The 25,391-nt window shown below is 44.0% G+C and overlaps 2 protein-coding genes across 9 annotated transcripts; both read left to right on the top strand.

Moving 5' to 3' along the window:
• Positions 1-147: 147 nt before the first annotated feature.
• Positions 148-5,182, top strand: THG1L (tRNA-histidine guanylyltransferase 1 like). Of its 7 annotated transcripts, none has more exons than XM_087754179.1 (7): positions 213-350; positions 823-900; positions 1,160-1,336; positions 1,756-1,925; positions 2,639-2,727; positions 3,352-3,459; positions 4,777-5,182. In XM_087754179.1, exons 3-7 carry the CDS (start codon positions 1,215-1,217, stop codon positions 4,936-4,938), a joined length of 651 nt encoding a protein of 216 aa, XP_087610305.1. In that variant the 5' UTR covers positions 213-350; positions 823-900; positions 1,160-1,214; the 3' UTR covers positions 4,939-5,182. The 7 variants fall into 7 exon arrangements, with proteins under 7 accessions (XP_009465126.2, XP_087610303.1, XP_087610302.1 ...); XM_087754180.1 differs by having other exon boundaries at positions 251-266; XM_009466851.2 differs by lacking the exon at positions 823-900 and having other exon boundaries at positions 148-350.
• A 3,248-nt stretch (positions 5,183-8,430) lies between these two features.
• Positions 8,431-22,154, top strand: LSM11 (LSM11, U7 small nuclear RNA associated). 2 transcript variants are annotated; one of them, XM_087753697.1, is made up of 5 exons: positions 8,431-8,861; positions 12,828-12,967; positions 13,745-13,828; positions 15,958-16,290; positions 20,941-22,154. In XM_087753697.1, exons 1-5 carry the CDS (start codon positions 8,435-8,437, stop codon positions 20,944-20,946), a joined length of 990 nt encoding a protein of 329 aa, XP_087609823.1. In that variant the 5' UTR covers positions 8,431-8,434; the 3' UTR covers positions 20,947-22,154. The 2 variants fall into 2 exon arrangements, with proteins under 2 accessions (XP_087609823.1, XP_087609822.1); XM_087753696.1 differs by having other exon boundaries at positions 15,958-22,154.
• The last annotated feature ends 3,237 nt before the right edge of the window (positions 22,155-25,391 follow it).

The raw sequence follows: 25,391 nt of genomic DNA, 5'->3' as shown, positions 1-25,391 counted from the left end.
CCTCGCGCCGCCTCCGCCCGCCAATGGGCGCGCACCGGTCGCTCCCCCCGCCCCCGCCGCGCGACGCGGTCGCCATGGAGACCTCAAACCATCGAGAGGTCCGCCTGGACGCCCAGAAGGGCTGGCCGCTCTACTGCCGGCGTTTCCGCTTCCGCTCCGGCCATGCTGGGGTGCCGGCGGGCTGCCTCGGCCGTCGCTGCGGGGAGCGGGCGGTGGGCGGGCTGCGTGCGCGGCCGCCGCCTCTCCATGGCGAAGAGCAAGTTCGAGTACGTGCGGGACTTTGAGGCGGACGACACCTGTCTGCCCAACTGCTGGATAGTGGTCCGGCTGGACGGCCGCAACTTCCACAGGTGAAGGCCGGGCGGGCAGCCCGTGGCCGGGGCGCTCGCAGTTTCCTCGGCCTAAAGGCGCCGGGGCTGCGGGCTCCGAGTGATGTGCCGAGAAGAGGGATCCTGGCTGGTGCCTTGGCCGTTCCCTGCCGGACCTGTGTGAATTCTGCAGGTGCAGGGGTTACAAACCCGCCTTTCCCCCCTGAATCCCCGTGAACCCTTCGGCCTCTCCAGGGCACGGAGTGACTGCGGGTGTTTGTCTTCAGGGGCCAGGGGCAGCTTCGGGACGGTGCCTTCGGGCAGGGTGGTAGGGAAATGGTGCACCAGTGCCTGGGGTGTGCTGGGGGAGGGACAGCAACTGGTATACAGGGATATTTATTTGTGTTTGGAGCCGGTGTCTGTGTGGCATTTGCCTTTCTTCGCGATAAATAGAGCACAGTTCTGTTGTGATGTGTTCTTGCTGGGGGTTTGATCTCTGGTTTGGTCACCACAGGTTCTGGTAAAGCTCTCAAGTCTTGGCAAGTTCATGTTGCCCTTGTTGGACTGAGTATAAAAGGCACCCTAGGAGAAAGTGAGTTTACAGAAAGTAGTATTTGTCATCCTTTTCCAAATAAAGTACAGAACTACTGATGGGAAGGAGAATGGATTATCCAGAATGTATAAAAAGAGTTTTTTTTGTTATTGCTTTTCATACCTGGAGGGAATTCTCTGTCAGTATTGACAGGATACTGGAAATCAATATTCATAGAAAGCAAATATGAGGAAAATGAATGGGTTAGCATTTTTATTAGCTTTTTAAGGATTCTTATTTAACCATTTTTGCTTTGAAGGTTTTCTGAGCAGCATGAGTTCAAAAAGCCAAATGATGATCGTGCTCTTCATCTGATGACCAAGTGTGCCCAGACAGTGATGCAAGAATTGGAGGATATTGCTATTGCGTATGGACAGAGTGATGAATATAGTTTTGTTTTCAAAAAGAAGAGTAGGTGGTTTAAAAGAAGAGCAAGGTAACAGCTGCTTTGATACTGAAGTGAACTTGTTTTTAACAGCTCTCTCTAAACCTGTAATTCTTTAGATTTGCCTTTACCTGCAGGCAGAGGTTAGGAGTAGGGCTGTGTTTGGGTGTCTACGCTACAGTTAGTTTAGGTTCTTCATGTGAACTCTTTGCATGTGATCTTTCAGGAAAACACATTCAGTGATACAGAATTTTAAAAAAAGTTTTGATGTTTCCTTTTACAAACGCTTACTTGATTCTCAGTACTTCCTGTTCTGCAGAAGAATCTGTGCCATAACTGATACGTTGGGCCATTATTTAAGAAATGGTGCTATCCACTGGAATTATCGCTACTGATACCTCAGATAATCACAGATATTTAACCGTATTGACATATTTCTTTCTTTTTTCCTTTTTCTTTGTGTTTGCAAGTAAGTTCATGACTCATGTGGTCTCCCAGTTTGCCTCAAGTTACGTATTCTATTGGAAGGATTACTTTAAGGACCAGCAACTTCTGTACCCACCAGGATTTGATGGGCGAATTGTGCTGTATCCCAGCAACCAAAATTTAAAGGACTACCTCAGCTGGAGACAAGCAGACTGTAAGCGTTTCTAGAAAACAGAGATTTGTGCAGTTGAGTTCTCTTCCTCTCTGAATAGAAACGTGTTTGTTGCCAGTGTATTTGTACATATACATATCAGTGAAAGAACAGCAGGTAGGGTGGTAGTTTTAAATAAACAGAATTGTTTTGGGCTTTGTATGGATGTAGAAATTCTGAGTCTTCAGGCTACAACTATATTTGTTGCATGCTGGGAGTGAGTTCGGCCCAGAAAATATTAGACTTAATAATAGAATTAATTTATTATTTTTTACATTCTGGGTTTGTTTAGCCAAGGTAATCTTCTTTAATGAAGAGATGTGAATGTTGAAAGTCACACCATGTAGCAAAATTGTAGCAATCAAAAGTGCTGTTTATTCCATGCTAGAACAGACCATTGGGTTTAATTTCTAGGTTTTCATTAGTACCTAGTCCCTGTTGCTCAAATGAAGATAATTTAATTACACATAAACACCCTTCCCCCTCTGCTCTCTCTTTTCAGAATTTTGTAACGAAATCTCTCTTCTTGTCATTCTTATGATATGCAGTACCTTAAAAATTAATCAGAAAGGTTGTATCTTCTCTAGCAACTGATATTATTAATTCCCCTTTATTCTTGGCTGTTTCTTGGATATGACTCTGGAAATAAAGTTGTTTTTTCTGAGTAATCACTCAGATTTGGTAAATACTCTTTCCTCTCACTCTTTTCTCTTTAGGCCATATTAATAATCTTTATAATACAGTGTTTTGGATGCTTGTACAGCGAAGTGGTTTGACACCAGTGCAAGCACAGGACAGACTCCAGGTAAGACTCTCTTGAGGTCTTTTTTTTTTTTTTTTTCTGGCTACAAAGAAAATCGTAAGATTTGCTGAGCTGTATCTTCCCTCCCCAGCAGCCCCGGCTGGCTTGTCTGCTCTTACTGTAATAATTTTGCAGGTGTAGATTCAACAACTTCTTGATTTGTACAGATGTTAAGATGATTAGCAAATGATGTGGTTTTGGTCAAATATTAGCAGGATTTTGATTTCTTAATTAGCAAGTTTAGAAATCTTAATTATAAATATCCAGTATCCATAAGCACGAAGTACAATGGCAGGATTCAGCTGCTATTGATTCCCTGTCCCTTCTGTAGTATTTTGTCTCATTGTGCAGACTTCAGCAGATTATTTCTCTTTTCTCCTGGAGTCTGCTGACTTTCTTCTGTTTGTCTTGAAAATGTAATTAAAAAATATCTCTGTTTTAATATCCTCATTTGGCAGTTGGAAATAATTCCTCTGTTGGGAGAGGTAGTTAAACGTTGTAATTTAAAGGTGAAAAACCTGTATAAATGTTAGTCTTACTTCCAGTATTCACTCATCTTCTACCCTAGCGATTCAGTTTGTTTGTTTGTTTTCTATAAGAGTACTTTTTCTTTTCATTTCCTCTCAGGGAACCTTGGCTGGAGATAAGAATGAAATCTTGTTTTCTGAATTCAACATCAACTATAACAATGAACCTTCGATGTATAGAAAAGGAACTGTCTTAATATGGCAGAAGGTAAAAAACTATTACCACTTGCTTCATGCTCATGTTTTAAATAGCTGCACTATGGCAGACAAGCTACACTGTAGATCACCAGATGTATCCCAAATGTATGTCTATGTATAAATATATTTTAAAACTAACCATATTTGCCATATAATGATGTGTAAGAAGACTACTTGCTTTGGAGGTGTCTTTGAAATATCTTTGTCTATGAGCGTAGTATAAAAACTAGTCTCTGAAGTCTGGCTTAGATCAAACTACGACTGTTGCGATAAAATGTGTATCAACAGATGAGGATGTATATGTAGAATTTCACAAGACTGATGTATTTGTTAGATAAATCTCCCAATCATACAGTCGGTTTCTTAGCGTTACCAGCTTTGAAAATTGAGGAAGCATTCTGCTTCCTGAAAAATTACATTTTAATGACTGTTGTCAGTTTGATATGGTAATCACTGGGGCCTGTGCCAGGCCCTTCACAGGATTAGATCCCAAGTAGTTCCACTGCAAAGGAGTTACAAACTTTCGTTCAGTAAGGCAGCTCAGCTCATAGTATGCTTAGGCCCTTTCTACTTCTGTAAAGCAGCATAGTAAGGAGTGCAGCTGTTAATGGGGAACCGCTTTTAACGATAACTTGGAAATTTTCATCATTCTTGGATTACATCATTGTTGCAGAGCTAGTTTAAGAGATTCCTGTCCTGTGTCTTGTATGAGGTGAGACCCCAGAAAATCATAAATGTTTATGGCCTTAGTGTCCTTCTGTGGTAGGCGATCTTAATTAGAAATATGTATGTTTTGTGTGATCAGGACCTGATGAGTCTATGCTGAGAGTTATCTGTAACTTGCTCAGCCTTTGAGCTTCTATATGTAGAAAACTGATAATCCTTCCCCCCCCCCCCCAATTTAATTTTGGCCAGTGACTTCTATTATTTCATTCGAACTACTTAGAACAGATAGAGGCTTTAACCTAGAAATATATTCCACTTGTTCCATATACATACTTTTTTTTTTCTTGGTCATTTGCAAGGTCTCCCATTTGTTTTCTATAGTTCCAAAATAAGTATTGTACTTTTATTCAAGAATACTCGCAACTGATTATGTGAATTTGCAGGTCATTTCTTCAAGCCGTGTGATGATGGCATGTGGTTTCCACTGCTCATGTGTTAGTCTTTGAACTGAGAACAGACTCTCTTTCAAAAGATTCAGTGTTCAAATTCCGTAGTATGCTATAGGGTTGGTAGTTGCTCTTGTTGCAGCTTTGTTTCTTGTCCATTTGTGAATCCCCTCTGGAGTCTTACATGTCTGCTAACGCGTCAACTGTATTTTCAGATTAACGAAGTCATGACTAAGAAAATAAAACTGCCAAAGGAGGCGGAAGAAAAGGAAGTTGAAGTGACTCGGACTAGGACTAAAGTTGTTCCCCTGCACTGTGACATTATCGGGGACCAGTTCTGGGAGGAATATCCTGAAATTCTGGCTGAGGATAGTTGATATCTCTGATGAGTATAACTGGTAGTTTACGTTTTGCTCTGCTTGGATTGTTGGCAAGTGAGGAGTATGAATGGTGGCTGGCAGAGTTTAACCTGTAACCCTCTTCAACAACTACATTGGTTTTAACACTGTTGTTGCCTGAAAGAAAAGACACTGGTATGTTGTCTGACATACATGGATATGCCTATATGGAAAACCTGAAATCATATTATATTTTGAATATTAAGAACTCGTCATAAATTAATACCGCTCCTTGTACACGCGTATTTGTAGAAAAACTGTATAGAAATGTCACGCATTTCTATAGCATTTAAACCATGAGGTATTTTACTAAACTGCCAAACTATAAAAAAAGCATATTTGAATAGTTAAAAGCAGAGGAGAAAATAATTCTTTTTATTTTTGTTTCAACTGAGAGGGACCAGAATACTTCAGTTGGCACTTAGTATTAAATTTCAAGGCCAGTGTGTTTAGTCAGATCAGCAACAAACTGTTCAACTGCCTGATGTCTCTGATTCTTACAGCAGTTTTCTATGACCGATTTTAAAAGCTTTTGTCAAATGTACAGGATTTTTATACTTTAAAGAAAAAAAAAATCTTCCTTGCTGTGTTTATTACTTGGTCTTTCTCATTCCTGGGACTTTACTGGTAATTGGTGAAAGTTCCAAACAGTGAAGTTAATAATAAAGACACTGTAGAGACTTGAATTCTGTTAGGACATGGGTAGACATTGTGCTCTCATCTTCTGTGGTGTCGTGGTTTGACCCCAGCTGGCAACTAAGCACCACCCAGCCGCTCGCTCGCTACCCTCTCGTGGGATGGGGGGGAGAATCGGAAGAGTGAAAGTGAGGAAACTCGTGGGTTGAGATAACGACAGTTTAATAGGTAAAGCAAAAGCCGTGCACGCAAGCAAAGCAAGGAATTCATTCCCTACTTCCCATGGGCAGGCAGGTGTTCAGCCATCCCCAGGAAAGCAGAGCTCCATCACGCGTAACAGTTACTTGGGAAGACAAACGCCATTGCTCTGAACGTCCCCCCCCTTCCTTCTTCTTCCCCCAGCTTTATATGCTGAGCACGACGTCCTATGGTGTGGGATATCCCTTTGGGCAGCTGGGGTCAGCTGTCCCAGCCGTGTCCCCTCCCAGCTCCTTGTGCCCCCCAGCCTGCTCGCTGGTGGGGTGGGGTGAGAGGCAGAAAAGGCCTTGACTCTGTGTCAGCACTGCTCAGCAACAACTAAACCATCCCTGTGTTATCAACACTGTTTTCAGCACAAATGTAAAACACAGCCCCCTACCAGCTACTGTGAAGAAAATGAACTCTGCGCCAGCCAAAACCAGCACACGTAGCCTGGGAAGTCATCTATCTCCCGCTGTGCAGGAGAGTGAAAGGCAGCAACAGGAGGGAACGTTCCCGGTGCCTGCCAAGAGGGTGCTAACAAGAGCTTGTGTTGCTGTTCTCCGATTTTCCTGGGGATGACACAGACATAGCGGTCCTGACAATACACGTTCGTTAGAGGGAAGGGGGGAGTGTGTGTTGCCTGGTCTATGCAGTTTTGTTCTGGTGTAACGATCAGTTAAGACCCTTTGTCAAAACAGTTAAATCATATGACTTCTCAGAGCAGAAATTTTCCTGCTAATGTAAAGGGGCTTGTCCCAGTGGAACTGGAATTTGAGGGAAAAAACCTATTTCAGTATAGAAATACAACTATAATGATGTAACAGGTATTTATAAGGATATTGTTACTGCTTTTAACCATGCTGGTTTCAAGAACACGGTGCTAGAACAGTCATCTGGCACGCTGTTGCTAAGGGAGAGATAGTCAGCAGTTGGGACTGGCCATAAAAAAGGAAAGAAAGAATCAAATGTGACTGAAGACGGTCAGTGCTGCGTTGGTTTCCCATGAATTTCCGTAGCAGCTAGTCTCTGTTTCCCCTTTTCTTCCCACAGAAAGAACTTATACATTTAAGGCAACGTGCATTTTGGGTTTTTTTTTTTTAAGAAATACTAAACAGATGTAAACTACTCCTTTGCAGTTTCTTCCTGAGATTAAATGAGTCTATGGGTTTATAATAGCACAGGGCTTCCCCTCTACTGCTGTGTGCTAATACTGAGTGGTTAAGTACGTGCAATCAGAGAACGCGGATCATTTTTCATTAGTAGAACGGGCTGTATAATTCCCAGGAAGAGGATATGAGATCGTGAGGCGATGACTGAATGAATCAACGCACCAGTCATTTACCACTAAGAACTTCCTGTCTGTCTGTCTGTCTGTCTGTCCGCTTTTTTCTGTCTCGTAGCACAAATGTAATTTACTTGACTTTGGCATGCCATATGTTGCTGTCTGGTGCCCGGCTTTAGACATTACGTGTAGAACAACTGTTCCAGAGGTGGTAACATTTGGATTTTGCAGTCTGAGTAAAAATGAAAAAAAAATTTTGGCGATTCATGCTTGGAAAGTATTATGTGGGGGTTTTTATCATATATATTATGACTACCTGATACATAAATAGATAAGAACGTATGTACAGTGTGTGTGTGTGTGTAAAAAATGGGTCTGTATTAGATCTTACCCTCAGAGTGTTTTCTAATTAAATCATCCTTACAATAATATGTAATAAGTAAACATACCTGTTTGTTTACACATGGATGCAGACTTTGGAACCAAGATAGGGATTGTCTCTACAGCCGCGGCCTTTAATTTGTATTAACATCAATGCTAGAGAAAGAAACTCCCTGTGGTGTCCTCATGCATAAAGTGACTTTGTAGCTGTAGGGGAAAATAAATCTTCCCGAGGTTCAAGCAGCAGACTGGCGTGAGTGACACACACCGCTCCGCCTGTGCCTCTGCTGATAGGCATTTCTGTGGCTGCAGAAGTCCCGCACCCGGTGAAGAAACCGGTGTTTCCTCTGACGCTGGCCAGCAGCCTCTGCCCGACGCTGCATCGCCCTAACGGGAGGCATTGAACGTCCAGGAACCAGTTATGAAAGATTAATGGTAGGTGGTGGAGTCCCTTACAGTAAAACCACTCTGCAGCACTAACACGCGTTGCCTTGCTTTTCTTTGGAGAAAAGTTCCTGCACTGTATACCCTTTTACGGATTAAAATGCAAATACTATTGCAGCCACCTTTTGCCCCGGTGCCATCGCGTTGCCCGGGGCGGGTGGAGCGGGGCCCCTGCTCGGGGGAGCACCCCCGGGGCACCCGGGGGGGCCAGGGAGGGAGGCCCCAGCACACAGGCCAGCGCTGGGGTCGCACCAGGGAGTCAACCGGAGGCGCAGCGAGGACGGAACCCGCGGTACGGCCGCAGTACCCGCACCTCCCGCAGCACCGGCGCCCCGCGCCCCGGGCCGAGCCAGCTCCGCCCCTTCGGTCTCCCCTCCCCGCGCCGCGCCGCCCGGATCCTGCTTAGCTTCTGCACCCGCGGGGGGCTCGCCGGGCGGCGCGGCAGCGACCCCTAGCGGCGGCGGCGGGCGGGGCCGCGGCCCGCAGCCCGGCATGGAGGAGGACGAGGGGGCTGCGGGCGGCGCGGAGCAGCGGCGCCCCCGCCGCCGGCCCGGGGCCGAGCGCTCCCCCAGCCCCAGCCGCCTGGACGTGAGCTCCAGCCGCTTCGACCCGCTGCTGGCGCTCTACTCCGCCAGCACGCCGCTGCCCTTCCCCGCCGCGCCCTGCTTCAACAACCTCGCCGAGTACGAGAGCTTCCAGCGCGGCCTGCTCCGCCCGCGCGGCCGCCGCTCCGCTCCTTCCCGCCGCGGCCCGTCCTCCGCCCGCTCCGCCCGCCGCGGCCCGCCCGCCGCCGACCCCGAGCGCATCCAGCGCCTCCGCAGCCTCATGGTCAACGCGGGACCCGAGCAGGAGGCGGCCGAAGGCGGCGCGGCGGCCCGGCGCCGGCGGGCACCCCGCAACGTCCTCACCAGGATGCCCCGTAAGGGCGGGCGGCCTGAGGGAGGCTGAGGGGGAGGGCGGGGCTGGTGGGGGGGGGAGGCGGCGGGGTGGGGGGTGCCGGGCGGGGAAGGGGAGGGAGGTGAGGGGCTGGGGCCGGGGGATGGCGGAGGGTGTGAGGACGCGGGCTGAGGGAGCGAAGGCTGCGGGGGCTGAGGTGGGGTCGGGGGAGGCGGGCTGGGCCGCGGTGTGGGGCTGGGATGGAGCCTGGGGGAGGTCGGGGGTTTGAACGGAAGGAAGGGGTTGGGTGACCGCGGGGTGTGGGTGGGTCGGGAGGGGGAAATGGTGGAGTTTGGGCGGAAAACCAGACTGGCGTGCTAGTGAAAGGCTGGGAAGGTTGTGTGCAGAAATGAGGAACGGTGCATTTCGCAGAACTGCTTACTCAGAGGTGACACTGATTTTGTTATGGTGATGCCCTCCTGTGTTGTTTGGTTGATTACGTTCATCCTCTTGATTTTAAGGAAAAAAGGATGAGAAACTGCTGTGCTTTCCAAAGTACTCTTTTTAAACCAGGAATCAGATTTGAGTCCGTGCAGCTCGTAGTTAAATCGTAACCACAGCATGAGCCTGTAACGCACTGCTATGTCTTGGTTACTAACTGCGCATCCTGGGGGCATAAACACAGCGCTGGCGTTTCTAGTAACTCGATGACAGAACAGCGGATTGAGGTGGGAGGCAGCTGTGATGTTGCTAAATTCATCATCTGTGATGATGATACAAGTTTCTTGTCTAAATTTATGCGTGCAGTCAGGGTAATAGCCTCTAAACATTAAAGGGTGCAACTTGTGCACCTACACCAAGAGCCAGATGGCATTGCTATCAAATGAGATGTAACTTTAGTGTACTTAATTAAAAATACTGGGTGTTTATTGGAATCAAAGTATCTTTTCTAATCACCAGCATCACCTTGCTGTTCTTTTTATAAAAAGGCAAAGCCCAAAATCTTCAATTCTGAATGGCCAAAGCAGAACTATTTTCTTGCTGAGACACCAAAACATAGTATATTCATTGCCATAGGTGCTGCATGATCCTGAATATTGTGTCAACTTAGCGTTCTGCACAAATGCAGAGGTTCTGTTGGTGTAGCGTTTAAAAAAAAATTAACCATAAATATTTACTTAGGGTCTTAATACAGAGAATCTGCATTTGGATTACTATGATGGAAACTGAAAAAAACTCTGTAAAAATTAACTTTACTGGTGGCCTAGCAAATAAATCACATGCTTTCATTAAGAGCACGTATTTAATATCCACACATCTAAGGCTGGACAGCGTGGGCTTTGAAGAAGACTGGCACAACTGACATACAAAGTGCTATTCAGCAGTCTGGAGAGTTTTAAGAATAATTTATAGCCAAAATTGTGTGCTTTCCCTATGAGTAGGGGGCCTGTCTGCACAGCAGGTGGGCCAGTGTTTGAAGCTTGGATTCTAGGGCAGTAGCTGCCTCTGAAAGCAAGTGTGATACGTGTTTTACCACGTCCCACAGTCGTGATGCTGTGCTCCCAGGTAGCTGCGACAAGGTATGACATGTTCCTTAAATTTAGTGTGTCAGAAATGTAAAATGGAGACCAAATTTTGCTTGTCATGAGGGGTGATTTCAGTAGCTGTAAAAGTAAAAAGGAAGCTGCTTTAGCAGTGCCTGTTTTGGATCAGTTCAGGAGAAGCTATTTCTAATTACTTTGCATTTACCAGGGGGCAGACAGCTTGTGTGCAAGCGGTTACTGCAGAGCAGTTAGAAAGGCGTTTGATAGTGTTCTGAGTTATTTCAACTGTTCTGACTTGCTTTGCTCTTTTTTTGTTTTGTTTAGTTTGTTTTTTTGGTTTTTTTTGTTTTTTTTTTTTTAATCTTGACTCTTAATAAAGTCTACCCTGAGGACAGGGACTTGAACTTAACCAGAGTTTGGATCTTTATTTTCTTCTTCCTGGGGTACTTGCCCTCTGGCTTACAGTAGTTTTCTAGTCATCATCAGAATCCTGGTATTAAGCATGTGCTTATTTTATACAAACAGGGATTGGATTTTGAGTACAAAACCAACTAGGTAACTCTTTTCCCCATGGATTGAAAAATGAATACTGGTACTTAACAGCACCAAAAGCCACAGGCAAATGTAGCTGCATGCAGAGCCTGGTCATTACTGGCTTTGATGCCTGCAGAAGAGCTATGTTGCAAAAATAAATTCCTTGCATTGCTGGTTTTATTTTTCCTGAGAAGTGGATGTCAGATTGTTGAAAGGTTTTTGGATGATGTGTTCTGCCCTTTTGATCAGGTGGAGTTGGAGGTTTGCCTTGGTGATGCTGGAACCTTACGCAGCAAGGAAAAGTGGGAAGAGCGTGTATTGTCTAGGTTTGGTAGAGCTGTGAAGTAGTGTTTTCCACCAGGCCTAACGGGGTGCCGACAGCAAAGGCATAGTTGGAAATAAAGATTGTACTGGGATTTTTATAAGAAGTTGTAGATAAAGTTCCTGTGTAAAAGGAACATAGGAATCTAAAATCTAAAAAATAAATAGAAAAAATACTGTTATCTGATTAAAAGCATTAATCTGATGTAGTGATGGTGTCATCTGTGGTTCCCACGATGGACCTGTGAGTTCAGAACGTAAGTTTGCCGTCAGTTAGGCTGAGGGAAGCACAGAGACTCCTGAAAAGACCCCGCATAAGCAAAGCTGCGAGGTACTGAGACAGCTTATGCTCTATGTGAAAGCAATTTTCTCCAGCTATCCAGCTGGAGAGGGCTGGCAAGAAGACAATGGATCTCAAGAAATAAATGTGATTAGGTTAATTCAGAGGAAACAGCTTCAGATTTCCCTGCTGTGCCTAAGAATTACCATGCAGCCAAATACTGCAGGTCAGCTGTCATACAGTAACGTTTTACACTCACAGGATGCATTTTCTAGTGTGTAAATCAAACCTTGCGTACGTAGTCACTGAAGCACGAGGTGAGAGGTCATCACTGACTCAGATATTTTTATTAATATGAAGAACTGTGTGAGATTTCAGACCAATACCTTTCCCTGACTCTCAGTAGGACTTGCGCAGCCATCCTGTGGCTGCGTTTGCCCAAGCAAACAGGTAGCTGTAATTTATCACTGGAATGGCTTCGCCATGGCGTGGGTGGAAGTTGTAAAGTAAATAATATCTACCCCTCTAGATAATTTACACTTGCAAAGATTTCTAGTGTGCAGATAAGGCTTGTGTTTGCCAGGTGAGTTGTATGTTTTACTGAATTCCTTTGGTTTTGCCTGACTAAAAGCATTATAGTTCTGCAGTTCAGCATGGTTTCGTTGGTGGCTGCTGCTTATAGTAATTTTATTTCTTTGCCAAAGACTTGTGCATCGTTGAAGGATGAAGACTTGTACATCTTTGAAGGATGTTTAGCTGGCTGCTGAAAGTTTTAACTGAAACAATGCATTTTTATCAGCTGAAACTGATCCAGTTTAGTTAGTTGAAGAACTTTGAGTCATCTGATGCTTCAGAGATCTTGTAAAGAAAAGGAACACATCTGATACAATATGTTATTAACAGATTGTAACTAATCTGAGGTAGCCTTAACTACGCATTTGTCTTTTCTGCGAAACTCTCTCTGCTTCCGTGAGCTTTCTGTTCCCTCTGAACCACTTTTCTTTAAGATTAGCATTACTTAGTATGTTTTTGAAATGTAGCAAAAAGATTTTCAGGTAAGGCTGATTTGGCGATGGGTTATGTCAAGCAAAACCTTCGTATTTTCTGAAGTCTTTACTGTCCCCACTGTAAGGAGAGTTTTGGTGGTCTAGTAGTTACAACTGCAGTGCGTTACAGTGCTCTGGGGCTTCTCATTTCTTGTGCTGTGAAGACAAGTGTTGTACCAAGATCTGCCATACTTCTACATAGAGTAGATTTTTATATATATCTATATCTATCTATCTATCTCTGTATTTTGTTGAAGACCGGTGATGCTCTCTTTCTGTTTCAGTCCATGAAGGCAGCCCACTGGGGGAACTTCATCGCTGTGTCCGAGATGGTGTAAAAATCAATGTCCATATCCGCACTTTCAAAGGGCTTCGTGGAGTCTGCACAGGATTTTTGGTTGCATTTGACAAGTTCTGGAATATGGTAATTATTGTTCCAGACCTCAATTTATAACTTTAACAATTTATATTGAAAACTTGAAATTTGCAACAGGTTTAAGCAAACTACATTTTGAGAAGATTAATGTCGTATTGTGGTTCACAAAGCTCATTTGCTCTGGCACTGAGTGCTGGGTTTCAGACTCAAGTGGTGCTTGGTGTTGGATTGGTAGGTCTGAGAGGTGCCTCGCCATCGTGGAGAGGTTTTAAGTGAGAGCGCAGCTTTGAGGCGTTCCTAACAGCTTCAAGGGTTTTGTATAAGAACCCAGGAAGGTGGAATATGAGGAATATCAGAAGCTTCCAAAGCTTTCTCTGCAAAACCCAGTCTTCTTATAGTGGTAGCCACTTCTCTCTTTTCTTTCACTACCATGTCACTGGGATGTCAGTGGCAAAAGCTTTTCCCTGTGTTCTACCTCATGCAGATCTTAAAGACAGTGGATGGAAAAGCAGATATGAAATATTTGTGAGCCTGGGGCTGTGAAAAGTTTGGAAATAGGTGGCGGGGGGGGGGAAGGATTTTGCAGGCAAGGCTCAGAAAGATTTTGCAAGTAATACAGAATGGATGCTAGGCTTTGCCGTTGCTTTTATACCTCAGTACAACTTAGATGATTAAGAAGCCAGCTCCAAAGCACAGCTTGTTCCTAGGATGGATTTTCTTTCAGAGAGAACATAATTTCATAATGCTATGACACAAAGCTGGTCCAGAGCTTCGTCATGTTTTCTTCTAATTTTGACCTTTCCGTTTCTTTTTATCTTCTTCTAGGCCCTGACAGATGTGGATGAGACATACAGGAAACCAGTAACGGGCAAAGCTTTCTATGCAGAACCTCAGCTCACACTAACCCGGGTAGGTGACCATCTCCAGTTTTCTTTTTTTTTTCCAGTATCTCCTTTTTTCAAAGTAGTAAAAGGGGAGCATTGATTGGAAAACTATATCTACATTTGAAATATTTTACCTCCTTTTATTACAGATTGTTCTAAAATGACTTGAATGGGGGCAGGAGGGGAACAGTTTTCTGACCTTTTTGAAAGTTGTCGTGGTTTAACCCCACGTGGCAACTAAGCACCACCCAGCCGCTCGCTCGCTACCCTCTTGTGGGATGGGGGAGAGAATCGGAAGGGTAAAAGTGAGGAAACTCGTGGGTTGAGATAAAGACAGTTTAATAGGCAAAGCAAAAGCCGTGCACGCAAGCAAAGCAAAGCAAAGGAAGGAATTCATTCCCTACTTCCCATGGGCAGGCAGGTGTTCAGCCATCCCCAGGAAAGCAGAGCTCCATCACGCGTAACAGTTACTTGGGAAGACAAACGCCATTGCTCTGAACGTCCCCCCCCTTCCTTCTTCTTCCCCCAGCTTTATATGCTGAGCACGACGTCCTATGGTGTGGGATATCCCTTTGGGCAGCTGGGGTCAGCTGTCCCAGCCGTGTCCCCTCCCAGCTCCTTGTGCCCCCCAGCCTGCTCGCTGGTGGGGTGGGGTGAGAGGCAGAAAAGGCCTTGACTCTGTGTCAGCACTGCTCAGCAACAACTAAACCATCCCTGTGTTATCAACACTGTTTTCAGCACAAATGTAAAACACAGCCCCCTACCAGCTACTGTGAAGAAAATGAACTCTGCGCCAGCCAAAACCAGCACAAAGTACTTTGGCCATAGTTCAGCGTTAGAGAAGTTCCACTTTAGAGTTCTTAATATCAGATCACAGTTGCTGCTACTGCTTAGTGCAATCTGCTGACCTTCTATAAGCTCACTCTGTGGTTTTTGATTTATTTGTTCTCTGCATTTTATTGCACCCATGACTGATCCGGTCTACATTTGTCCTGCCGGGTGATTTGGCAGTGCATAATGCTGATACTAATGTTCATGGAGCAACAGTTTTTGTCTCCAGCCAACGAAACAGTACGCCTGTTTGGTCATTTCCAGCCTAGGTACCCTGAAGCCCAAGACTCTGCATGTTGCTCCAAAGCAAGATGCTCCCTAGGATCCAGCTGCAAAAAAGATGTTTACAAAATTGAGAACTAAAGAGATGATAGATGAACTTCTGAACAATGAAGGAAAAAAAAAATGTGCCAGGGCTGTTCCTGTTTAATGGCATAGCTCTGGGCCTTTTGAACATCAGAGGAGCATCACAAAAACGTACGAACAGTTCCATTGTGAGGAATTTGCTTTCAAATTCCTGCCATTTAACTCTGTTTTCTGATAGATCCCACCCTTCCTTTTTTCAAGATGAGTTAAAAGTAATCAAGTTGTCATTGTTCCTTTAGCCCACTCTCAGAGGGATTGGCTTTCCATCCTTTTGCTGGGAAGAGACAGGCTGACTGAGAAGCCTTTTCATTTGTCAGTGTTTCATAAAAGCTTGCCTGCTGCCAGAATAAAAGCAGTTTCTTTTCCAGTTTCAGCACCATGTATTCTTAGATTAATGAGTTCATACAGTGCTTTGGATCTGCTGCTCTAGCTTTTATTATTTTTCTGTTGGTTTTGGTCTGCTCACCTCCCAGAATACCCGCACAGCCTCTTCTGGTTTGTTTTGGGGAACACAAAAGGTCCATCATTTTTTCAGTGTACACCCTTTGCTGATCGAGGCCCCTTATCTTAGGGATTCATGTCCTGCCTGAGGACACAAGGATGGAAATCTCTCTAATACTATCTGACAATGTTACAACGGCATTGGGGAAAGTGAGCTAATGGAGGAACTTGGTAGCTTTCTGTTGTTCCTGACCGCACATCAATATTGCTCCTCAAATTAAATTCCTCGGTGCTCACATAAAGACACTCGTGCGCATGCAAGAGATTCATTGACCTTATGTCACGGTTTGACTTTGGCAAGAAAACATAGTATTTATTGCTGGTAAAGATTCTTCACTAATTGTGTATTGTGAGCTCCGATTTGGGATCGTATACGCAAATACCACGTAGAAATGCCAAATGAGCGGCCTCTCTTGTTTTATGAATGTGGTCATATACACAAATGTTCTTTTACAGCTGTTTGACAGACTCAAACTGCAGGAGTCCTCAGTAAAGAAGGGAGCGGACTCAAAGACTGTCTCAGAGGAGCTAGCCCTGTCAAATGACTCTCAGACGCTCGGATGGAAAGTTGGATCAGGACGAGGGAGAGCAGAAGATGAACGTGAGAAACAGAAACGCTTGGGCAGAGCTGGAGAAAAGAAGATGCCAGGTGACAGTTTGCATCTGACTGGCAGAGGTGAAGCTGATGTGGGCAGCGGGACTGCCCACACGGAGGGTGCCAGTGCTGGGGGCACCCGTGCAAGAAGCCAGTCACGGAGAAAAAGGCGGCCCAAAGTGGATTATCAACAGGTGTTCACACGTCACATAAACCAGATTTTTATTCGAGGAGAGAATGTCTTGCTTGTCCATTTAGCACATTGACTTGGCTGAGCCTTCGTCAGTGTATTTATTTGATAGCATGAATTGCGGCTGCAGCTCTCATTGCTATTTAGTGTTCTCATTAAGTATGATGGTACTGTGGCTGGTTTCCCATTGCCATAACAAGGTAGGGGAAAATAATTCTAACTGGAGCATCCTGAGCTTGATGCCAAAGCAGCTTCCTTAGATCTCTTTGGGGGTCGCAGGACAAGGTCAGCAACGCAGTTGTTTCTGTGAGATGAGGGAGATAAGCACAGATCCCACTGCTCCTTAAAAAGAAGCTAAATGGAGAGGGTTGAAAGAGAATTTTGGTGCGCTCAGTTGTAGGAGCTAATTGTGGCACACGTTTAAGGAGCTTAAGGTTAGATCTCCACCTGAAATGAATCGCAAATGCTATTTTGCATGAGTAATCTCAAGAGAAGATTGCTAATGAAACCAACAGTTTGTCTGCTGTTGTTACATGGATTATGTCGTCTTTTCCAGACATAATTCTGACAGTCATTTTGAGATGGTCTATAAAAAGGTGGAGTGACATACAACCGATCGCTATCAGCCTCTTCTTCATAGTTAGCTCTGTAATGCCCTGCGTGATAGAAAACCTCTTAACTGAAAACTGCTCTTTTTCTGTGAATGATGGCAGGACTGTAATTTGTTTTCAATATCAAAGCTTAGGCTTCTACTTGTAATGCTATGCTTTAGCCCTGTGTCACCAGCAAGCAGCTAATGTAGCTGATCCAGGGACCTCCATATTTGGAGTTTATCTGTGAATGTTGTGGATGAGATGGAAAATTGTACTTTTATATTTCACCCATTCGCTACTTAGTGTAATAGTGAAGTTTGCAAAGATGCAGATTTTTCTTCTCGGATTTATGTGTTTGTGCTGAGCACAATTGTACTGTATCTAAGCGCCTTTCAAGTTCCCTCTGCTGAAACTAGAGGTGCTGTGTCTCCAGCAGTTCTCATGGAGCAGAAATCTTCATGGGTCTTTCCTATCTATATGAATGATGCATCATCTAATTCCAGTTGAACTGAGCTTTGGAGGTGTGCCTAAAAATGTTTTGAAGTATAAAAGTCAAACTCAGCTCATCAGTGTTTTTATTTTAGCAAGGTTCTTAGCCTACTGTAGATCAGGCCAGGCTTCTGTAGGCATAAACCACTTTCCAACAGCTACGTGCAGAATTTTGAGGTTAAATGAAACTGTAATATTATCTCGTCTGTTCCCCTAGTTGTCAGAGGACACAAGATTTCACACTGCTATTCCTGTATTCATCTCAACTACCTTATGCTTTGCAGCAGCTCCGTGTGTTTAAGACGAAGCTGGGAAATTGCCAGCGTAATGGTTAGATCTGACAATGGGTAGAACAACTTTTTAGTGCTTTCTAGCAGGTCTTGTATTGCATGTAGAGGTCATAAGTCCTCAAACGGAGTGACTGTACTCTCAGTGCCGTATCTTTCTGTTGCTGTAAATGCAGCACGCTGCTTGCTTGTCATGAGGGGCATGTCTGGTGCTTGGGTGAATTACAGAAATCATTTAGCAGGAGTTCCTGGACACACCAAGCAGCTGTATGCCTCTGGGGGAGCCCAAAACTTTTATGTCAACGTTTTCAGATGACAGGGGGCTTGGGTGGCTGATCAGCTCAGCCACTGAGCTGCAAACCCAAGTTCAGCCTGGGACAGAAGTGCCTCAGAGTAAAAAGTACTGTTGACGCAAATCAGTTTCATCAAGAGTGAACAAAGAAAGAAAAGAAAAAAAGGAAAGAATATCTACAGTTTCTTATTATACATAGCTTTATTGCTGTAATCCCTTCCTACTATGAACTGAGACTAGGCACTGAAAAGATTCTTCTTTTGGAGGTTCTTGTTTCCTCTCCTTTTGTGCTGTTCTTGTTTGTGTTCATGTGGTCTGCAGTTCTTCCCTTTTTTTTTTTTTTTTTTGAGGAAGATTGTTCTTGTATTCACCCCTAGTTGTCCCGGCTTTCTGAACCTTTCCTGGTTGGCTTTCTATGTTGTTGCCAACTGACCAGAACCCTCACAAATTATTAGAAACGTGTGAAGCTAGAAACAAGGGGCTTATTTCTGCTCCTGACTTCTCAGCAGCTTGTATTGCAAATGAATATTTTTCTTCATTATATTTTTGGTTGTGGGTTGTTTTGTCCCCTCTGCTTTCTGACTGGTTTGTTTTTATTTCAGTTGCTTGGGATGACTCTCTCTGCCTCTTCCATTCATGCCAAAGGCTACTGGTTTTGACACCTATCCTCTTTCCTTCATACTTGACCAAAGGGTGTCAAATCTCCACTCAGGCCTCTGTACTATGGTATCTAATTGAATTCTTGCTTTGCTGTACCTCATATTCTTAATTCTCTAGTTTATACTGCCTTGTGCATTAAACAAGATACAACTACCATGAATGTTCTTGTGGCTGTACTGCCCTCTTTCCTTGCCAGTTGACACTTCGCTAAGTTCTCAGTTGCTACTGGAAGTCTCAGTGTTTTCTTTCATCAGAAGTTTTCCTCTGAAGCCTTGCGGGTGTTTGTTGCTTCACATCTACAAGTTTCTTTTTTTAGGTTTTATGAAAAATGCTGGTGCTTAGACTTGCGTTTGTGCCTTATTTTTTTTTTTTTTATATCATCACTGACCTGTTCTTCCAAAATCATCATCTCAGCCAACAAACCTGGTTAAGACTATACAGTTTGTCTAATTTTTTTGCTCTACCTCATTATTAACCTGTTCCTCCTCTATTTACATTGTTGCCTCATCTGTGGAGTTGGTTAAAATTCTCTCTTCCAATTTAGATTTCATGGCTTATTTGGTGGTTCTTCCTTTGTTTCCTACTTCCTTATCCACCTCTCATTATTTCCAAGCTGCTTCCTAAATACAGCCTCTTCTACAACTTCAGATCTTCCAAAGTGTCTTCCTTTTCCCTACCTTTTCTGACAATATATCTTTTTAAAGCCCATTATCAAAATGCTATTTTATGAATTTTGTCTCTTCCCAGCGTAGCATTTGTGATTTTTGTCTCTTTCAAGCATCATGATTGTGACTAAAGCAAGTGATCCTGGATGTCTGTTGTCACTTGCATGTTTAATACTTCAGATAAAGTTGCTCTTTAAATAAAATTGAATGTGATGTTTTGAAATGTTCTACCTCACTTAAGTATTCATGTAAATCTGTTTAAAAAAAAAAAAAAAAGAAAACAACCCTTGGAAACAAAACAGCTTTGGTTTTTTTATTGTTTCCGGTTATTTCTTTCCATGTTTTCCCTTTTCCAAACTCAGCATAAAATCCATGTTCTTCGTTCCAAAAGCTGTCTGCTCCTAGCCGTTGCTCTATTGCTGTGGTGTCACAAAGATGGTGTGAGCATAGACACCTGAAGTTGTTATGCTAAAGAATGAAGGGTAGGAGCAGGAGGCAGTCTTAAGAAACAGAGAGCTGCGTGAGAGTGAAAGAGCTTTGGGCCAAATATAAAGAACTCTCTGGAAAGGATCCAAATAGTGGTTGCAACCTGTCCAGTATTTCCAGGACATTTTTCAGCCCGGTGCTCAGCAGGGATTCCTAAAGTGTGTTTGTGGTGAGGTACCAAATTACTGCAAGGAGCAAAGTTTTCTGAACTGCCTTTGAAGAAGTGTTGTGATGATTTGAGAATTTTTTAGAATCATTTCTAAAATAGCAGGCAAATATGAAACATGAAATGTTATGATGCCAGCTGCAGAAACGGATGTAATGTGATAGTCTTGGAATGTGATGTGATGTCACAGATGTATCTTACGGTGTCATAGTATACCTTTTCATTGCCGACACAGTTCAGTAGGGAGCCACGTCTCGTTGTTACTTTAAGCGTGGCGATTTTATTTGTATGGTGATATAATTCTAGGGACCTTTGCAGATAGTCTGAGTGGGGTTTTCATGGAACCACAGTGTAAAACCTTGCTATGCTGTGGGGAAACTGGTGGGGAGAGCCAGGCCGAGCGCTGCAGTGTTACCCTACAGTTACAGGTGTCATGGCTGGGATTATTTCTTGGGAAACGCTTTTGCACAGGCGCTTCATTTTTATTGAACGCTTCTTAAACAGGGCTGTGGCAGTAGAATAGATAAGGCCAAAGGAAAAAAAAGGAGCTTGTAAGAAGTGTGGGTTTAGTTCCTTTCTCAACTGACTGGTCCAGCTTGTTAATTGCCTGAAAGTTTGGGGGTTTTTTTCCTGACCTAGAGATAGGTTCTTAGCATGTCCTCACCAGGTGATTACTGAAGTAGTCGGCGAGTACTGTTTTCCATCTGCTTCTTGTCCTTCAGTTTGTGGATTCATTGTTTCTGATGCAGCTTTCCCTTCTGGATCATTTGGAAGCAGGGCAAGGTCTCTCAGCAGGAGTAGGCTTGACTGCCCACTGTTTTTTCCCACTTCCTAAGGAATGTTACCCCGTCTAGTTTTGCATCCAGATAGCCTTTGACTATTCTTGATTTTCATACTAGTCTCTGCAGACTTTTGGAATTATTTGGTCAGAAGAATTATTTATCTTGGACTGATTGGAGTAAACTGATTTTTTTTTTATTTATTTGGGTTTTTTTAACTTATTTTCCTTCCCATAGTGCTAGGGTTTCCTGGTTTGCTGTTGCAGTCACCTACTTGCACCTATGAATCACTGTGGGTGAAGAAGTGTCCAGGAAAAAAGAAGCAGAGAAAAAAGATGTCTAATTTTTGTCGAATTGGACATTCTGTCCAACATGCCGCCCACACTTACCCTTTCTACTGCTTACTGGCACTGACCTAAATGAGACAGGTGGAAACAATGATTTCATCCAGAGTCTTGAAAGAAAATGGAAGGGCAGTAGGGACAGCAAACTGTGAAAACCCTCTGAGTTTCTGAAGATGTATATCTCCAGGTAAACTTCCTGTCTTTGATTAAACAGATCAGAATTATAACCACTATCTTAAACTGCAAGCTCTGCAACTGGATAAAATTGGAAGGCACGGTACTACACCCTTTTGGAGGCAATGCAGCAGCAGTAGCAGTAGCAGTGATTCCTTCAGCCAGGCAAGCTCTTTCCTGAGAAGCCGTTGAGTTACATGTTGGTGTCTGCCTCAAAGCATAACTGTAAAACACCGTGAATTAATAGGTAGGTGTTTTCACTCCTGCCTGCATTGCAAAGTATAAAAGATAAATGCTGGAGTATGCATCTTCTGCAGCCCAGAGCTATTGCAGTTCATGCTTTCGCTTCTTGACATCGGCTTAAAAATTTGAAGATTGTACTATAGCAATCCCAAGACTGTCTTTGCTAAATGTTATGAAAGGCTAACACTTATTAGAAGTGATATTGAAAAACTATGGGATTGCAGAATCTCTGGAATTCTTGCTGTAATTAAGGTATTGCAAACCAAAAATCTCTATTCTCAAGGATATTATCAAGATGCACAAATGGAAATGTATGAAGCCACGACTGGAAGAAGAAAGGATGAAGAAATACCTCTTTCCTTCTAGTGAAGGAAGGTGATCTTCCTCGAGGGAGATAGTAATTTCAAAGCTAATTCTCCCAGTTTCCAGGCTTGATGGTAGGTGGGCCTAAACGGTCCGAAACTCCAAGTGAATTAGGCACGCACTAAAACCAGAGCTCAGAGACGTGGCTGTTTGCAGACTTGAGTATCAAGTAAAGTCTAACTTTACAGTGAGAGCTTCTAGAGAAGTAACTCCAGTGTACAGTCCTCGGGTGTCTAAAGCATTCGCTCCATGGAAAGTTTTCTTGGCATTGTTATCCTCACCCATAAGAAGATGACAAATAAAGGGTTCGTGATGTGCTGTCCTGTATTGTCTTGTTCAAGAAGCTGCTGTGTACTTAGTGGTGAGATCTGACTGGGTGGATGGAGGAAGACGGGGGTGTCCAGTTGCAACAGGAACTCAAGGAGAGAGACCTAAAATCTTAATAATATCCTTCTAGCTAATGAGCTAGAAGTCTAGCAAAGGAGGAGGGAGTCCAAGCTGAGCTTTGTTTTTTAATTTACCAAAAATATTAATACCCTGGTAGGGTATACTTGGACCAAAAGATAAGAATGCACTCAAGTTTTCATTTAGAAACTTTTAACTTGGTCAGATCTCTTTCTAGCAGTGCCTGTGTCTCACCTTCAGATAAACATTATTACAAGTTTTTTCTAAGAGTACTTCGCTGTTGATGTAGCCAGTAATGTGCATTTCATATCTAAAAGTGCTCGTAAGAGCCACTGTCATTAGCAGCAAACGCCCGTTTTCAGGAGGTTGCATGTCTTCTGTCCTGACTCTATAACTTGAAGATGAATTTGGGAACAGCTGGATGCAAGTAGAGCAGTTAATTTGTGTGGAAAGAAAAAAAATTTTAAAAAATCACAGCTTTTTCTGTCCGGTGTTGCCAGTGTATCGGGAGGAGAAAGTATCAATTATTACACGGTAGAAACATTGTGGAGAAAAACCTTACTACTGAAGAGCATTCTTCACTGCCATGTTTTTTTACCCAGTAGCAGCCTGGGCAGAAAAAAATGTGAGGCCACTGGGGAAGAGACAGGCAAGGCAGTCCAGCGGTCCTGCTCCAGGCGGGCGCTGCAGGATGAATGCGCTTGGTGAAGACTTTTCTTGATGGAAAAAAAATTGTGTGTAATCTACTGTAAGTATAACATGTACCCCTCTGTACATTTTCCCGACTGTAGGCTTTCATGGCATGCTGAAAGTGGGAAAGGAAGCCTAGAAAAAGGAGGAGAGAGGAATTGCTTTACTTGGTGATAGCTCCTCAAAATGGGGGCTCGCTCTCTAGCCTGTATGCTTTGGCGTAGTTTGGCCAGCACTGGGCAGTTGTGCTGTGTAGGTGAAGGAGGGAATACGCAGAGACAGTCCTCGAGTGCAGCCTCCGTTACGTTGTGAGCTTTTCAGGGCGCGTGGCCTGTGCCCCAGGAGCCTCTGCCGGACGCCATCCCTAATAACTGACCCATTTGATCCTGCCTCTAAAATGTTGCAGAGGAAAACGAGTGGAAGAAAAAACAAGTAAGCAAATTTCCCCGTTTGAGGCAGGGATGGTAGGAGGCTTGGTTATCCTTGTTAGCTTCCTGGGGGTGCGGAGGACTGCTTTAGTGGAGGAACATCAGAGATGGCTTGTCTCATGATGTGTACAAGTCCTTTTAGATGTCACTGTAAGTGCTCTTGCTCTTTGCTGGTGGAAGTGAAGGCCTGTCAGGGAAGGAAAATGCCTTCTGATGTTCCTGGATAACTATTTTATTAGCTGCTAGCTTCGTAGTGTACACTTGGATGACTTCGCTGAAGAAAATTAGTACACCTGAGACTTTCAGTCAGTCTTGTATTCGTTTAGAATGAAAAGTAGTTTGATCAGTTTGTGTAAAAACATATCCATCCTTCTTTCCTCTCAAAAGCTCAGCATTCTCCCTCAGGAAAGAAATGAAAGCTGCTCCTGCTCCTATAGCAATTGCTTCCGATTTCCGCTGCTTCAGAGCAAAGTGCGGCTGTGTCATTGTATCTTTGGTGTGACAGATCATTCTGAGATGAGAAAATGAGAGAAGTGTTCGGTTTCTTTAAAACTAAAATGGGCATTACGAGGGGAGCAGTTGTGTTGACCTCTTTTCAAACGGTGCGTGCATCCAGAGGAGTTGCATGGATTGGGACTTGTTAACCAATTAGTCATCTATAAAACTTCCTTAACGAACCACAGAGGAGCAGCATGACCTACCAGACTGACGTGGGGTTGGAAGTCGGGTGCTGACACATTCTGATCTCTACTGCCACTTGCTCACTGAATGGCCTTGGCAAGTCACTTCCCTCCCTCCCCCTATGCTCCACAGCTGTAATACATCTGAGAGCAATCCTTGCCCGTCTCGCAAGGATTTGGGGAAGCGGTGAGTGCTACACAAGTGCTAAGTATCGTTACTACAACCATAATATGTCAGGTAACGCAAATACGTAGATCATCTGCCCTCTTCAGGCACTTGACTGTTAGCCTTATGTCTCGGTGCACTAAAAATGCGCGGGATATCAGGTACAATGACACACTTCAGTCTTGAAATCACTTATGTCTTCAAGGTCAGATTTGGTGACTTCAATATCCGTTTCACAGCTGCAATACCATGTTTTGGTCAAACGGTGATAAATGAGAGTGTAACTCCTTTGTAATTCTTTCTCTGTCTTCCTAAATACTTTGTTTCTTAGGAAGCTGATGCTGCTATGAACATAGTGAATAATACTGAATTTGCAATATTCTGCTTTCCAGATATAAATGTTTATATTTAAAAGTGCTACGACTGCAATGCAATAAATATATCCCAATAACAGTTTGCTTGAAAGCATGGTCTTTTGTGCGCTGGCAGTATGCTTGTGTCAGTGATGGAGCCGCTCCTGCAGCGCTTAGGACAGGTGCCTGGATGCGGAGACCAGCAGGCTTTGAATGCTCTCGTCACGGGATCTGGGGGCAAACCAGTCATCCCTGTGTTCAAAAGTGTATTAATCTACAAAATTAGAACCTGTTTATTGCCATGGCAAATGATGCCGATGTATTTGGATCAGAGATGCTAACTATATGGATGCAGCTTGCTGGAGGTGGTAACGTTCCTGTGCTCTGGAATTCAGATGTTTGCTGAAAGGCGTAATTCCCATTGCAACCTGGGAAGTGTTTAAAGAGAACAAAATCTGCAGTTTAAAGCCAGGAGCGGCAAGATGAGGATGCATGTAATGAGAGGGATCAGAGAGGGAATTCACAGAAGAGGTCTGCGACCCATGGACTTTGATTTGCATTTGGAAGTGTTGCTTTACACTGGGCGTCTGTCCTGTCTTCCCCATGTCTGATGGCTCCCTGGGGTCTTCCAGGATGATTTACAGTCACTGTGACAGCTCTTGCTCTTTTAGATTGCAGTTCTGGCCATTTAATTTTCAAGTGCAAAGGCCATGAGTTGTTCTTTGACATTCATGCGGGTACTTCGGGGTAAGCCTGTGCTCAGATACCTTCCTAAACTGGAGTCAAAACAGTTGAGGAAGCTGCAGCAGCTGAACTCCCAAGCTGTTGGGGAAACAAGTTCT

Source organism: Nipponia nippon, unplaced genomic scaffold (assembly GCF_047370975.1).
Source record: "Nipponia nippon isolate SJK-2023a ecotype South Korea unplaced genomic scaffold, ASM4737097v1 scaffold_17, whole genome shotgun sequence".
NCBI lineage: Eukaryota > Metazoa > Chordata > Aves > Pelecaniformes > Threskiornithidae > Nipponia > Nipponia nippon.
This window is presented reverse-complemented; position numbering and strand designations above follow the sequence as displayed.